Raw genomic sequence first — 14,326 nt, 5'->3', positions numbered from 1 at the left:
ATCGATGGACATACGAAAATATGGGGTAGGTGAGATTATCTGCTACCTATTTGGGCACAAATCAATTCTGGCCAAAGTTACCCCTTAAGGGTAACAGAGAATTCTAAACAATGTTTTGCGACATTTATCAATGAAAAATTGAAAATAATGAAACGGCTCTGTTTTGAGACGGTTACACAGCAGGTAGATTTTTTCTTGCTCAATAATAATGAAACCATGTCTAGATATTCTCTTTTTTATTTCAATTTTTGAAATTTCATAATTAAATAAATGTATGTTTTTTTTGCTGCTTTAGATTTGACTGTCGTAATATTTCAATAATGCCTCCCTTTGTAACTTAATCTAATTTCATATTTAGTTAAATAATTCTTAGGTTAATCTACCATGAACTGTTTTTTTTTCAGCTGACCAGAAGTTCCATACTTTGAATCCACGTTTATTTTTTGAACAATAGACATATGGTTGATGTAGAAATTTAACGATTTAATCTAGTTTTTTAATTAATTAAAATAATTATAATCACAAAAGTACCTATAAATAATGGCCAGTTTACTTGGGACTGGTCACTTTTAATAGTTTTCCTTTTGTTTTCGTTCTCTTTAGCAGTAGTCCTCATCCTTTCTTTTTCATCAAGTACAATCAGAAGATATGCAAAGCCAGCAATTCCTGAAATGTTGAGTTCCATATACTAGATATTAAATTTAGAATAAAATAATAGTAATCTGAACTTACCAACAATTAACGTTGAAATACCCGCAAAACTAAGAATATAACTGAGTTCACTATTAGAAAAATAATCATAAGAATCGGGTTGTGTGCAATTTTCATTTAAATCTTCAGCATTTAGTGGAGATAAATGCCAATATTTTTCATTAGTAGAATTTAAACGGCATCCTTTACGTAATTTTTCATCTGATATCGTTGCTGCTCTAAACGGGTGCTTCGGGATATCATGTTCATCCATTTTTGTAACGGCCATAATTATATCATATAATGACACATTACGTATCCTTGCTATTTCATTTTTAGTAAATAAGCTGAAAATTCATTCGGGATAAATATAACATAAAAAGTAGACAATTTTGTGGGAGTCTTGTTTGAATATATCACACAAAATATCAAGAATGCTCAAAATATTCTACATAAAATAAAAAAAAATTAGTTGGAAAAGATATAGGCACACAACTTATAAATTTAATTCCTTGCATTATATTACGACACATGGAAATTTTTACTTTTTCATGTACAAATATTAATAGGAAAAAAGGTATTATATTATATGCTAGATATAAATATATATGCCAGATTTCTACCGAACGAGAGTTAGTTGTACCACTCTGATGAGACCTAGTCAGTGGTTACAAAACTCTCTTTGCAATTGCGAGCCATTGGAGATATTAATATCGACAAAAAGGTCGATTGACATAACGCTCTTCAGAGGAGATGTAATTCAATATTCCCATATGCCGCCAACTATTGTGGACACACTGTATATATATATATATATATATATATATATATATATATATATATATGTATATATATATATACATCTTTTTTTTTCCTAATACATTCTTAATTTCATAGTTCATAAGTCTTCTACAGTTATTATTTGCTACTTTTACTGGTCCATGAATTTTCCTAATGATTCTCCTCTCATATATCCTTAGTAGTTCTATGTCTATATTTGTTAGTCTCATTGTTTCAGCGGCGTATGTAACTACTGCTTTTATCGCAGTCAATCCTCCTTTTCCTGCCTTTCTTACAATTTTCTCTAATGTTTTCTCTGGACTCTTTCGGTCTCTTGCTATTAGAGTCAAATCATCAGCATATGCTGTTACTTGTATTAAAACAATACCGCTGAGAGTCCGTCACCCTGCCTCGCCCCAGTATTTATTTCAAATTCCTCAGCTGGTCCGTTTTTTGTTATTACCCTTATTACTTTTGCGGTACTTGTAGTTTTCCAGTCTATCATTTATATACGTTGTTAGTATTTTGTATACGGTATTAAGCAAACTAATACCTCTATAATTTTAATAAAAAAATATTTTACCCATTCTCTTTATTTTCAAACCAAAATCTATCACCATTTCTGATTCTTTCAAATTGATCCTTTATTATAGTTTTGAATAGTTGGCCTGGTCCTACATCTGTTTCTAAGATACCCCCAATCCATACATCTATTTTATTTATATCATTATTGTATAGCTTTTTGAGTTTATTCCTAGTCTGAAAAATATAAAAAGATGAAGGCCGTCAAAATTAATATACCGAACAATTTTTAAGAAAATGCATATTGGAATTTAGTTATCATAACAATAACTTGGCAGATGCCACCAACTTTAGTCGAACCCTAAAAAGTAAGCAAAATCTATATAATATAGTCAAAAAGGTAGTAGTGATATTTATGGTTCCTGAATTCTGGTTGCCATATTGGTGAAACCAATCAAAGGACACTAGAAACTAATCAAGTTTTTAATTTAGGGTAATTACATAAACAAAAGTTGCAATAAATTATGAATAATGAATATTTAGAGAAAGTGAGAACCAAACTATTTAATATTTTTTGAAAATACAATTATGTATTTATGAAGAAGTTATAATTCAAATACTACTTACATCTACAGATATAAGTGCGAAATCAGAAAACGATTTGTAAGGACGCAATCCATAAGCTTTTCTAGCAGAATTAAAATCAGGTAGTCCATGATCTCGTCCTCTTTGAATATTGATAGCCATCAAATCTCTTCTGGGGAATTCTAGAGGTCCGAAAACATTACCTCTTAAATCTTCAACAATTATATGATCTTCTCGTTCCGATAACTGTACTGACATACCCATTAGAATTCTATCTATATCTATCAATGTTTCATTATCGTCAGCTTTAGTAAGTATAGGTTCTTGTGGTCTCCAATATATATTACAAGTTCTAATTGCATTCTGTTTCCAGTTATTAAATTTTGTTTTGCATCCATTTCTTACGTAATCTCTTAGATATACCCCAGGAACCACTAAAGTATGTCCAAATCTGAAGGCAGCTGACTGGAAAAACTGATCTATTTGTGGGTTTACGCTGATATCATACCCTTTATATTGAGACAGTATATCATTGTTTAAAAAAACAGGCAGCCATTCGTAAACATATATTCGCTGTTGTGTTGCTATAACCCATTTCCTCGCTTCGTTAAAAATTTTGTCAGATGACCAATTTGGATGATGAAAACGTATTCTTTTGGCTAAATAGTTGTGCCAACGAAACCACATCACTCCAAAAGTAAGAAGAAATGCATTTTCATTGCCACGAGGATTGCCTAATTCTAGAAATTAAAGAATTAAATTATTCAATATTGATAAAAATTGAAAAAGTAAGTACTGCAATAAGAGACTGAGAGACTAAGAGTTGAAAAAAAAATTGTGCAAAGAATATCAATTATATTGATACTTAGAAATTATGCTCAATAGTCATGAGATGATGCAAATAAACAAGAATTTTGTTTTTTTTTTATTAATTGAACATTTTTTTCTTATAGAATTAGATGTAATCTGTAAGTGACATGCAAGCTAGTATATTAAATCTATAATTTTTCTCTCAAGTAAAAAAATTATTATTGGTATTAACCGAATGAATGCGTTAACATTGTTTACTATCAGTAATTTCCATTGATAAAATACTACACTGATTTACATTAATTTTCATAAACGGATATAATTCTGTTGAATTTCAAATATGTCTGGAATTTTATGAGATCCTCGGTAATATGATTTGCTATTTTAGGAATTTCATTTCAATGGATAACGTGACAAAAGTTCGTCAATCAAATGACATTGGAGGTGAGAAAGTATCTACTATGTAACGGGTTATATCTTGGACGAATAAATTAAAAATCTTTTATTATTCGTCCATGGTTTATATAGCGATACAATTTTCTTTTAGTTACAAGTTGGGGTAAGTTTATATGATTTATATCAACTGACGAAAAAGTCTGTTTGTTGAGCTATATGAAATAAAATCCAATTAGTTTATTAAAACTTGTACGTACTGAAAAATCTGCTAACTTTTGCTGTTTCGTGATTTTTAACATAGTGCCCGTGATAAAATGGTGGAGGGGGATTAGCCATAGGTAGTCTGTCTGTGTTATATTCCGGAAATAAACCATCGTGGGAAGATGCAAGCAGTCCGTTCGGATCCTTCGTCCCATTGGAATATGTTCTCAGTTGATCAGACCACTGCTTAGAAATTCCATAGAACAATCCTCCGTCTATATAAGGTGTAATTTCATTTAACTAAAAGGAAATTATTGAACTGAGTAAGGAATAGTAGATATAGTCAACAAGTTCAGAAACGTGAGAGACAAAGGTCCTAAAATTATGAGCAAAGCTCACCCGATTCGCAATCATCTGTAGCAAATTGGTTTTTAAGGATTTTAGTGTAGATAAAAGTTTTAATTATTAATAACAAAACAAGATGAAAAATAACACTTCAGTTTTTCTATTATAACTCAAGAATATTAATATTCAAGAATAAAAATTCCTTAAAGAAGAGAAAATTTCCTTTAAAAAGTCCCAACTCCCGGAACTCTATCTGAATTATTTATAATTTTAATTTAGAGCTAAAAATAAGGCTCCGCAAGGCTGTTCGACATGGTCGCGACCACGTTATTGAGGGTATATTGAGTATATAAACTTAGATTGAGGGTGTATCGAGTAAAACAATTTTTTTAATAAGAGATGAAAATTGACTATTGTTTATTTTATATGATTTTAGTGTGCACAGGACTGAATTATCATCAATGGCGGCGGTATGCTGATGTATATAAAACATTGTTTGTAAAAGGGACAGCGCTTAGAAATAAAAGTCAATTTACCACAAATGATCAGCGAAGTAAGGTGTTGTACCAGAGAATTGAATTTTATGATCAAAATAAAGTGTTACAGTCCACTGAAGTATGTAAGTTCTCTCTTAATCATTTAAAGTGTACCCCTACAGCCTCATATAGTAAATAGAGTGCTTTCATTCATTTTATTATAGAATCAAATACAAGAGTGAAAGCGACATACAACTTATTGAGGCAGTTGCGTCAAAAAATTATCGAAAAAACGCGCGGAAAAATTTGCTGAAATGCTGGATGACTATTGTACGTCTATTTTCACATACGTGATTAATATTTTCGCTACAGTTGTAGTTTGGAATTTTTTAGACAATTTCAATTCACTAACAATAATCTGCCAACCATATTCTAAAACAAGGGTTACTACGTAAGCTTTGAGATACACAAATAAAAACAAATCTTTATATCTCGCTATGGCTTTATTGATTTCCAAAATATTTCCCATTAAGATCAATACACTTTTGAAAAATGTTGACCTAGCAATTTATTTTTGATCTGTGAGAATAAGAAGAAATCAGTAGGTGCAAAACAGAGCGGATGACCCATCAACGAACCATGAAATACCAAAAAAACATAAATTCAATTTTAAAGTTTCAAAAATTCTTGGAACGGAATCTAATACACAAAAAAGAGAATTTTTAGAAATGGTTCACATTCATAAGAACGAAAAAGCTATAAATGATGAAAAATTTAGTTTTTGCTAACTAGTTAGAATTGGGGATTGCAGATTTAGAGATCACCCAGAACGGAAAAATTGTACTGACGACTTCCATAGAGAGGTTAGTAGTATGTTTGTTCTCATCAAATCCATCAACATTTTTGAGTTCTCTTCTTAGAAAGTTGTGCAAAATGTCCCTGTATCAAAGAGCAGTATTCTTAAATGCAGTACCGTTAGCATTTTAGAAAAAATAAGGCCCAGAGGTGCTCATTGAAGTCTATATCGTCACTTTAGAAGAATGCAATGGTCTTTGGTGTAATTCTTGAGGAATTTGAGAGGAATAGTAGCTAGATGAATGAGATTCTGAATAAAGTGTTGAGTAATGTATCCGCAAGAGCAATGCGGGATGGATAATTCTCAACTTAAAGCTTTGTTAGGTACTTTTAATATTCAGTCAATAAGTTGTGAACAACCGTTTTTGATACATTCTAAGCCGCTTCATTTTTTCGGACTCTGCCGATACTTCGCGTTAATGGTTTAAATTTATTAACTCAATATCTGATGTAACTCATTTAAATTGGAAATAATAATATATTTACTGATCTTAACCAACTTTTTGGTGGCCAATAAAAAATTAATTTAATTGTTTATTTTAATTTTTGAGCAGAATTTCATAATTAGACGAAAATAGCGATTTAGTTATAAAAAAATTACATTCATTCGCAGTGTCTGAAATAATGATAGAAGTATCAGACAGGCTTCTAGAATATTTTATTATAAGACATGTAGACTGGTGCACAAAGTGTAGAAAATATTCAATGAAACAGAAATGAACAACATATTAAAAATTGTTCTAGAAATATTCTTAATACCAGTGTAAGAAATACCCGAATATCTTTGAACCTTCATCGAAAAACTATTTGTCGATGTCTCAAAGCAAACAAAAAGTTTTAAGAGGAAACATATTGTGAGAAAATTACAAGAAACAATTTTTATAAACTCACGGGGAATATTTAAACAAAAATTATCTAAAATTTGTGACGTCCGGTTCATTCCAAATGAAGTACCTAGTATAGTTACACAATTATCGCTAGTAGACATATAGTAACGTCTGTTTGGTTATAAACAAAAGAATTTTGTATAAGAATTCGAAAGGCATATGTAGAAATTACCTCTCAGGAATGTAATTAAAAACATACGTTAACGCAATGACAAAAGGATTGAACTAGAAGTGTATAAAACTAACAAAATCTATTTTCTCATGGCAAGTGGATAATATTGGATGTCTGACAATAGTTTAATTTAAAATTAAAAGTAACAAATATGTGTAGGCCATTGTAATATGGAATAACTATGAACAAAATTTAAATACAAAGTTAAAAAACAAACGTTACTGGTTTTTGAAGAGAACAGTTTTGTTTGGGTGTTGACGAATTCGTGTTTTTCTATTTTTTTATCCGTTTCGTGATAAATTCGCACCTTAAAATACTTTTTTGAGATAAGCTTAATCAATCTAATTCCGTGATTTTGTTAAGATCAATTGTGGAAAATATTTCCCATTCACCAAACTTAGTGAGGACTAAGACTGATTTTCAATAAAAATAAGATGTATAAATAATTATTTGTGAAACGTACAATGCATTCAGATAATAAATATTAACTGTGAAATTTGACAAAACTGAGGTCAAATCTAAGTAGGCTTCAATTATATTCAAACATGCTAGGTCCTCCATTCTTTTTATTTATTTGTCCAAGTCTAAAATAAAATGTATTGTTGTTACCCATTTGATTACTTGTTAATACCGTCCCTTTTGTTTAAAGCTAATGTAATTTTTCAGTTCTTCTATTAAATGTTGATGTTATTCTTTTTGCCACTGGTAGTTTATGTTACAAATTATTGAAAAATAAAACGCTATTTCCATATCTATATCTTGATATAGGGTTTTGATGTTGATCTATAGCGTACAATAAGCCAAAGCAACGGAAGGGAAATAGAACTAATTTTATGTCGCCATCTATAGACGACTCTTAGGTGAAAAAAATATTCTATGCTGAAAAATTCATAACCCTATACAAGAAATCCATAACTGGCAAGGTTTGTTGATTGTAATGCACTTGTTTTGGATTGGACGACTTATGAAATCTTGTTAAGGAGAATTTATTTTGAAAAAAATAACTGTTTTTATCACCATCTTTGCTGAAATGCGAATCTATACAAGGATAAATTTTCAACCAGATAGGAACACTTACTTGTTGACGTGGATTATTAGGATTATAACCAGTATTCATATCAAAACGGGTTCTCAATAGGGGAAGCATGGAATGATTTGGATGTGTTCTAAATTTGTGCCCCTCAGGTATTGGTATATTAAAATATTCAGGTGGACACGCGGGTCTTTGCGCATCTAAAATTTCCTCTACCACTTGCTGACCTACAACATAGAGCAAACCCAGATAATCACTGATAACTAGGGAGGTAAATTATTTTATTATAAATTAATAACCCAGTCGCTTACTGTATTTAAAATGATAAAACCTTACCAAAAAATACAAGTAAAGCATTTGTCCCATACTTTGAAATTTGTCCAATATCTCCACTAAGTAATTGCTCACTCAAGTCCAATGGATTTGGTCTATCATAACCAGACGGAAGATAAGTACCATCCTGGTAAGCCGCTGGCCATCGTCTTAATAAGGGTGTGTCTAATTTTTACAAAAAAGTGTGAAACTTTGATTATTTTTTATTTTATCGTAATAACTACATCCTCATGAGAAGGTTTAAATAGTTACTGATAAATTGTGAGAAATTAAAATAATATAAATATCTGGATAAAAAATATCTGCTTGTTAAATCAGAATATGATCATTTTCTTTCAGAATAAAAAATAGAGATAAAATATTCGTTTCAAAAAAGTTTTTTAATTTTTAAATGTGTTGAGCTCACTCTATAAAAGCCCTATCAAAATACTCGTATGTCTTCAACCACAATCTGTAAATATCTCTCTGGAAGTTATAATTACAGTGTAATCTCACTAATCCGGCACTATTGAAAACCGGAGGGTGCCGGATTATTGGAATGTTCGGATTACTGGGTTGTACAGAAAAAGTCATAGGTAATAAATAAAATAAAGCATTTCATAGAGAAATGTATGTAATGTTTTAAATTAACATGTAAGTACATATGTAATTAACTAGATTTGAAATGATCCTTAATTGAGGTCTGCTTTTGTGCAACTTGTAGTCCTTGCTTAAAAACCTTTTCTCGCATGTTGCGAAGAATTATAATATCTTTGGCAGATATGTCGTTTTCTTCTGCCCATATTATGCAGGTATTGAAACAAATCAATGTATCATCTGGTTTAACTCTCACAGCAGTTGTAGTAGTTGGTCGCTCCAATATTTCTACAGAGCTTTCTTCTTGTACTGCTTCACATACAATTTCTTAATCATAAGTCATAATTTCCTATGTTTCTTCGATTCCTTCAAACCAAGAATTCAAGTTTTCTTCACTTGTCTCCAATCCTTTTTCTGATAGATTTTGAACCCAATCGGCAATAGGCACATTATCCTCAGTATCCCATTCATTTGTTTCTTCTGTTTGTGATACATCATTCATAGTAGGCCACAACTTTTTCCATGAAGATTGGATTAAGTTAGGAGAAATAGATTTCCAAGCATGAGCGAGAGAGAATACAACATCCTTCATATTCAATCCTTTAAGGCTCTGCGTTATATCACCATCCTGAGATATAATATGGATCAGCAATTTATTTTTATACAAAGACTTTATTTTTTGGATAACATTTTGATCCATCGGCTGCAGTTAAGGTGTGCAGTTTGGTGGTAGGAAAATGGCTTGGATATTCCCATCACTTGATTTAAGTTCTTGTTCATTTGAGTGGCCTGGAGCATTTTCAAGTACGAGTAAAGCTTTTATGGGCAAGTTTGATCTTTTCATAAACTTCTTGACTTCTGGGACAAAGTCTTTGATTCTTGTAGCAGACTGGCAGACAAATTTTCTTGAAAGCTCTGGGATTTTTTGCTTTACCAATCACTAGCAAATCCAATTTGTGTGTACCAGTAGTATTTGAACACGGCATGAATGTGATTCTATCTTTACTCACTTTACGACCTGGTGCACTTGCTTCTTCAACAGATACGAACGTTTTATTGAGCAACAGTCTCCAGAACAGACCACTCTCGTCTGCATTATAGATTTGGTCAAGAAGAAGACCCAGTTTTTCTACTTTGTTTTTAAAATGCTCGATAAAAGGCTGTACTGCAGATTCGTTGCTTGATAATTTACCCCATATAGTTAATAGAAGGATACCAAATCGTTTTTTAAATTTATCCAGCCATCCACCATGAAGCCTCTCAAACCTCGTTCTCAAACCATGCATAAATGAAAATTGGAAAACGATGGTACCATATGAAATTATCTAAATGGATGACGTCGTTTCAACAAGAGACATCTTTTTTTCGAAGGTATTAACAATACTAAGTTGTATCATCTTAACGAATATTCAAAAATGAATTATCGTTATTATAAGATTTAGCAATATGAATTGTAGTCATCTGTTGATATCGCCATCTGCAATCTGAAATATTGTCGTTTGACACCATGGAAGTATGAAAGAAGTGAACAAAAATTTGAACTGTAGAGAGAAGCCTGAAGTATTATTCTTGATCAAGTGTTCGTTTAGATCAGTTTTCAACTTAAAAATTGTTTGGTATTAGGAAATTGCTCAATTATTCGTATGTTTAAATTCAAAGCTTGGTAAAGTAACTGAATAGTATAGGCGTACTGGTTCGAATTAAGGAACTTTCAATTATTTTATGTAATTTACTTCAAATTAATGCTTAATAACTTGTGTTGGGCTCAAAGCAATCACTATAATGATAATTGCAGTATAAGATTCAATTTAATTTTCTCAAGTTAAGATAACTACATTTGACAAATGTTTCCAATGCAGAGCAGGTGCATACCTTGCAAAAAATAAATTCTGCAGCTGGTGTTCTCGTGTGTGATCATTAGACAATAGGGTATCTGTATTGTGGGTGGTGAAATTGTGATTTGTCTTCTGAAGCTGTAGATGTGGTTATATTCCGGAATTATAGAGTTAATTTTGAGGAACGACAGTGAGTGTATATTGAGACCGATTTTGTTTGATATAAACTTACGGGCTTGGATTGGAGTGTTGTTAATAATTATCAGCCCTTCATGATAGGTCATGAAGCGTTCTACAATATCTTCATTTGCGAGGTACATGCATATTCTATTGTTTGACAGTCTCGATGTGAATAGTATATTTTTTGGACCAATTAGTTCTCCAAGTGATATCAGGTAATCTTGAATTGTCAGGTTATCAACAGCTGGACAAACGATTGCTTGATGTTTTGTAGGAAATTGTGGTTAACTAAGTGCAGATAAGTATGTTTTTGTAGGGTTTGTATTCTAGAGCTTCTGTAGTCAGAAGTCCCAACATTTGTAATTGACATTATTAATTTTAGAAATATTTCCGGTTTGATTCGAGAATACGGACCTGTTTTGGCACAGGCCACTTCATACCAAGTTGATAAGAGCTGGTTTTTTTGCAAATTCTTCTTCCAAACCGTTGCAAAACTGTGTATAATAAATTCACTGTTTTGGTATGAATGTATGACATTCTACTCCAACAATAATATGTCGCTGAGTTTAGAATACTTACAAAAGTTTCTATCTATAATTTTATAGATTTTTAGAACTGTGATAACTATCGAAAAAGAGTTGTTTTTATCGGAACTGACACTTTCACTGTTAGCATTACAGTTGTTAGAGCCGGACTTCTGTCGGCATCATTGGTAATATTTTGTTTTTTATAATTTCAAAAACGTCTTGTTAAACAATAATAAAACTAGATATTACAAGAAAAAAGAAGCATTCGGAATGGAATGGAATGGACGCTTTACGCAGAAAAGTAGTAAAAAGTGTGTTGTAAAAATATATTAATATATTGACTTACCTATAGCACCAGAATCGACTCTAGCTAAGTTATTGTACCAACCATCATATCCAGGATATTCAGTATTTTCATTAGAGTTTTGCGGACGCCGATTTTCACTCCAATTACCGTTTAGTAGCCAATCAGCAAAAATGTGTCTGTTATTCGTTCCATTATTGAAGTTTGAGGGCCAATTTTCCATAGAAGGTTTTTCAGCATAGTTTATAAATCGTGGAGTTTTTGCAATAAGAGAAGGAGTGTACAAAGCAGGACCATGAGCTTGTGAATTAACTTAAAAATACAAGTTTTTTCAGTTTAAAAAATATATAATAAAGTAAATCATAGTTATAACCAATAATACCGTACGAAAAATTACATTTAAAGCTAAAGAATAAAACTATATAAAATCAAATTATTGTATTAAAATTTGATGCTGATAAAGTTGGTTAATTGATCAGTTCTTAACGTGATGAGGTTCATAAGGATTGACAACGGTATCTATATGATATCAGAACAAAAAGCAAAGGAGCGTGAGTACAGAAAGAAAGGCGCAACATGATAAAAATTAGTTAACAAATATTAATAACTATCAAAAGCAAAGTTTGATATAATAAAAGACGTATAGTGATAAAAACAGGCTTGAAAAGTACAAAGATATTGAAAGCATAGTAGACTTAACCTCAATTTGTCTCTCTCTAGTCACTAATAAACTTATCAGATGAAAATAGTTTTAACTAATGAGCAGTGACAGAGATAACAGAAAAGTTGAGGTTAAAAGCTTTGAAAAAACGCAACGAGCTTTTAGAAGTAGTGAAATAATTCAGAGAATGTCAGAAAAAGAAGAGAACGAAGGAGAGATGTGGATGAACGTGGAGGAACTTGTGAACTGAATAATAGATAAGTTGTACGAAGCGAACTGAAGAAACACAACAAACAATATAGAAGAGAATATTGTAAAACTAAGAGAAGATATGAAGGGATTTAAAGAAAATATAAAGAACGAAGAAGAAAGCTGGGAACGAAAGAAGAAAACTGAGTGAAAAAGTGAGAAAATTGTTACAGAGGCAATGATGCTGAGAACAAAAGAAAGATTATGTGTACTACTATGGGATCTGAAAAACAAATGACGTATACAGAGAATAACAAATAAATAAATAGAAGAAATTCTGGAGGAAGACAATGTGGTAAAGATGATAAGAAAGCAAGAGTAATATGGTTGAGACCAGTAAGAGAGCTAAACCAGAAACTGGGATATAAATGATGGTAGAATTGATGCAGGTGGGAGAGGAAGAAAAAACTGAAGTAGAGTTGAATTTATGAAGAATGGCTTCGCAAACCTTGAAAGAGAAATTCCACCGCTCGATTCGAACGTAAAATGCAGTCAATAAAAAATAGTCTAGAGCACCATGTAAAATAGATGCGTTAAAAGTAAATAGCATTTAGAACCAAAAATAAATATCGTGTTACCACCGGATTCATCAACGTAAATTATTTTGAATAATCGATAGCTACAGCGATAAACGTTATGTCAACAGCTCGTTTTCAGAAAATGCAGTTAAAAGAGACCTGAAAACAAGATCATACATTCAAGAAGGTATATTGATATATCGGGTATCGAACTGATTACTTTATATGTATTGGCTTTTATTTCTTGCTTTTGGCGCTCTTTACATTTAATGCCACGTATATATTAATTGATGCTCTAGTCTTATTGGTACCACGTAGTCGTATTTGACGCTCGTACAGCTTTGAGCGTCGACATTTAACAAAAACATGATTTTCGGGAGTGCTTAGAGCAAAATGCAAACAATCAAGGTGCAATTTCATATTGATGCTCGACGATGGCTTAGAGCGTCAATTGAGCGTTACTTTAAACTAATCAGCATCAAACTAAACATTATTTAGTTTTTTAAATCGGGCATTATTTCAAAAAACAGTAACCTATATTTTGGAAGCCTGACGCTCTTATATTTGATGTTGCTTTAATTTAAGATGAGGGTCCAGTCGAAATTATACCACGTAAGCTCATTCGACGCTCTCAGCCAACGTCGAGCGTCAACATGAGTTTACACCCACATTTAGAGAAGTTGAACATTGATATTTTATTTGTACGATCGAGTCAAAAAATGGTGGACACAACTTTTTGAAAGAAAATTGAAATGTGTTCCTGAACTTTATACATAAGTAATGAAACTGGTCTCGACAAATTAAGTCTTATAAGAGGATATTGTAAACTTTTTGTTAAAGTCAATGAAGATAGAATATATTTACCAATTTTCCAAAATTCTAATATAGGTACGTTTCAATGATATATAAAATAGATTTTCAACAAATGTGTATCTTATTTATTATTTAATTTGAATATTTCAAAACAAACCTCGTTGATATAAAATCCAGGATATTCCCACTAAATATATTAATAACATCATTATTGGAATATTTCATATGTTGAAGAACTCATCACTACAGAATTTAACCAACTGATAAGTGATAAAACTGGGCAGAATACTTAAAATTACAAAGAGGAAGCCACATCCATTAGATAAATATTTATCTACCTCGGCGAATAAAGAGGGAATTACCGTTAAATTTCGTTTTAATATACTAATGTAATAATTTATACAAAATATTCTTATACTGTTCCACAAATAACTGCTTTTAAAAGCGGACAGATTACTCAATTTTTCTTACCGTTCAATAATATGAATAGAAAAAAGTTTTAGAAGAACACGTTTCATCAATAAAATTACATACAAGTATCTATAATTTCAATATTTAAATAAAGAACAGCACTAGCT

General features: G+C 31.3%; 1 protein-coding gene across 1 annotated transcript in view; it reads right to left on the bottom strand.

Moving 5' to 3' along the window:
• Positions 1 to 14,020, bottom strand: part of LOC130897517 (dual oxidase 2-like) — a 34,742-nt gene extending 20,722 nt beyond the window's left edge. Inside the window, exons 1-9 of the mRNA XM_057806418.1 lie at positions 13,906 to 14,020; positions 11,550 to 11,819; positions 8,089 to 8,250; positions 7,798 to 7,979; positions 4,041 to 4,284; positions 2,620 to 3,317; positions 2,054 to 2,229; positions 733 to 1,037; positions 532 to 666 (exon numbers count right to left, since the gene is read on the bottom strand). Of these exons, the coding sequence (XP_057662401.1) occupies positions 532 to 666; positions 733 to 1,037; positions 2,054 to 2,229; positions 2,620 to 3,317; positions 4,041 to 4,284; positions 7,798 to 7,979; positions 8,089 to 8,250; positions 11,550 to 11,819; positions 13,906 to 13,957 (2,224 nt within the window). The 5' untranslated portion in view covers positions 13,958 to 14,020. The remainder of the gene's footprint in view (positions 1 to 531; positions 667 to 732; positions 1,038 to 2,053; positions 2,230 to 2,619; positions 3,318 to 4,040; positions 4,285 to 7,797; positions 7,980 to 8,088; positions 8,251 to 11,549; positions 11,820 to 13,905) is intronic.
• Positions 14,021 to 14,326: the final 306 nt, after the last annotated feature.

Source organism: Diorhabda carinulata, chromosome 1 (assembly GCF_026250575.1).
Source record: "Diorhabda carinulata isolate Delta chromosome 1, icDioCari1.1, whole genome shotgun sequence".
Classification (NCBI taxonomy): domain Eukaryota; kingdom Metazoa; phylum Arthropoda; class Insecta; order Coleoptera; family Chrysomelidae; genus Diorhabda; species Diorhabda carinulata.
The sequence above is the reverse complement of the archived record's forward strand: the minus strand, read 5'-3'. Positions and strand labels throughout refer to the sequence as shown.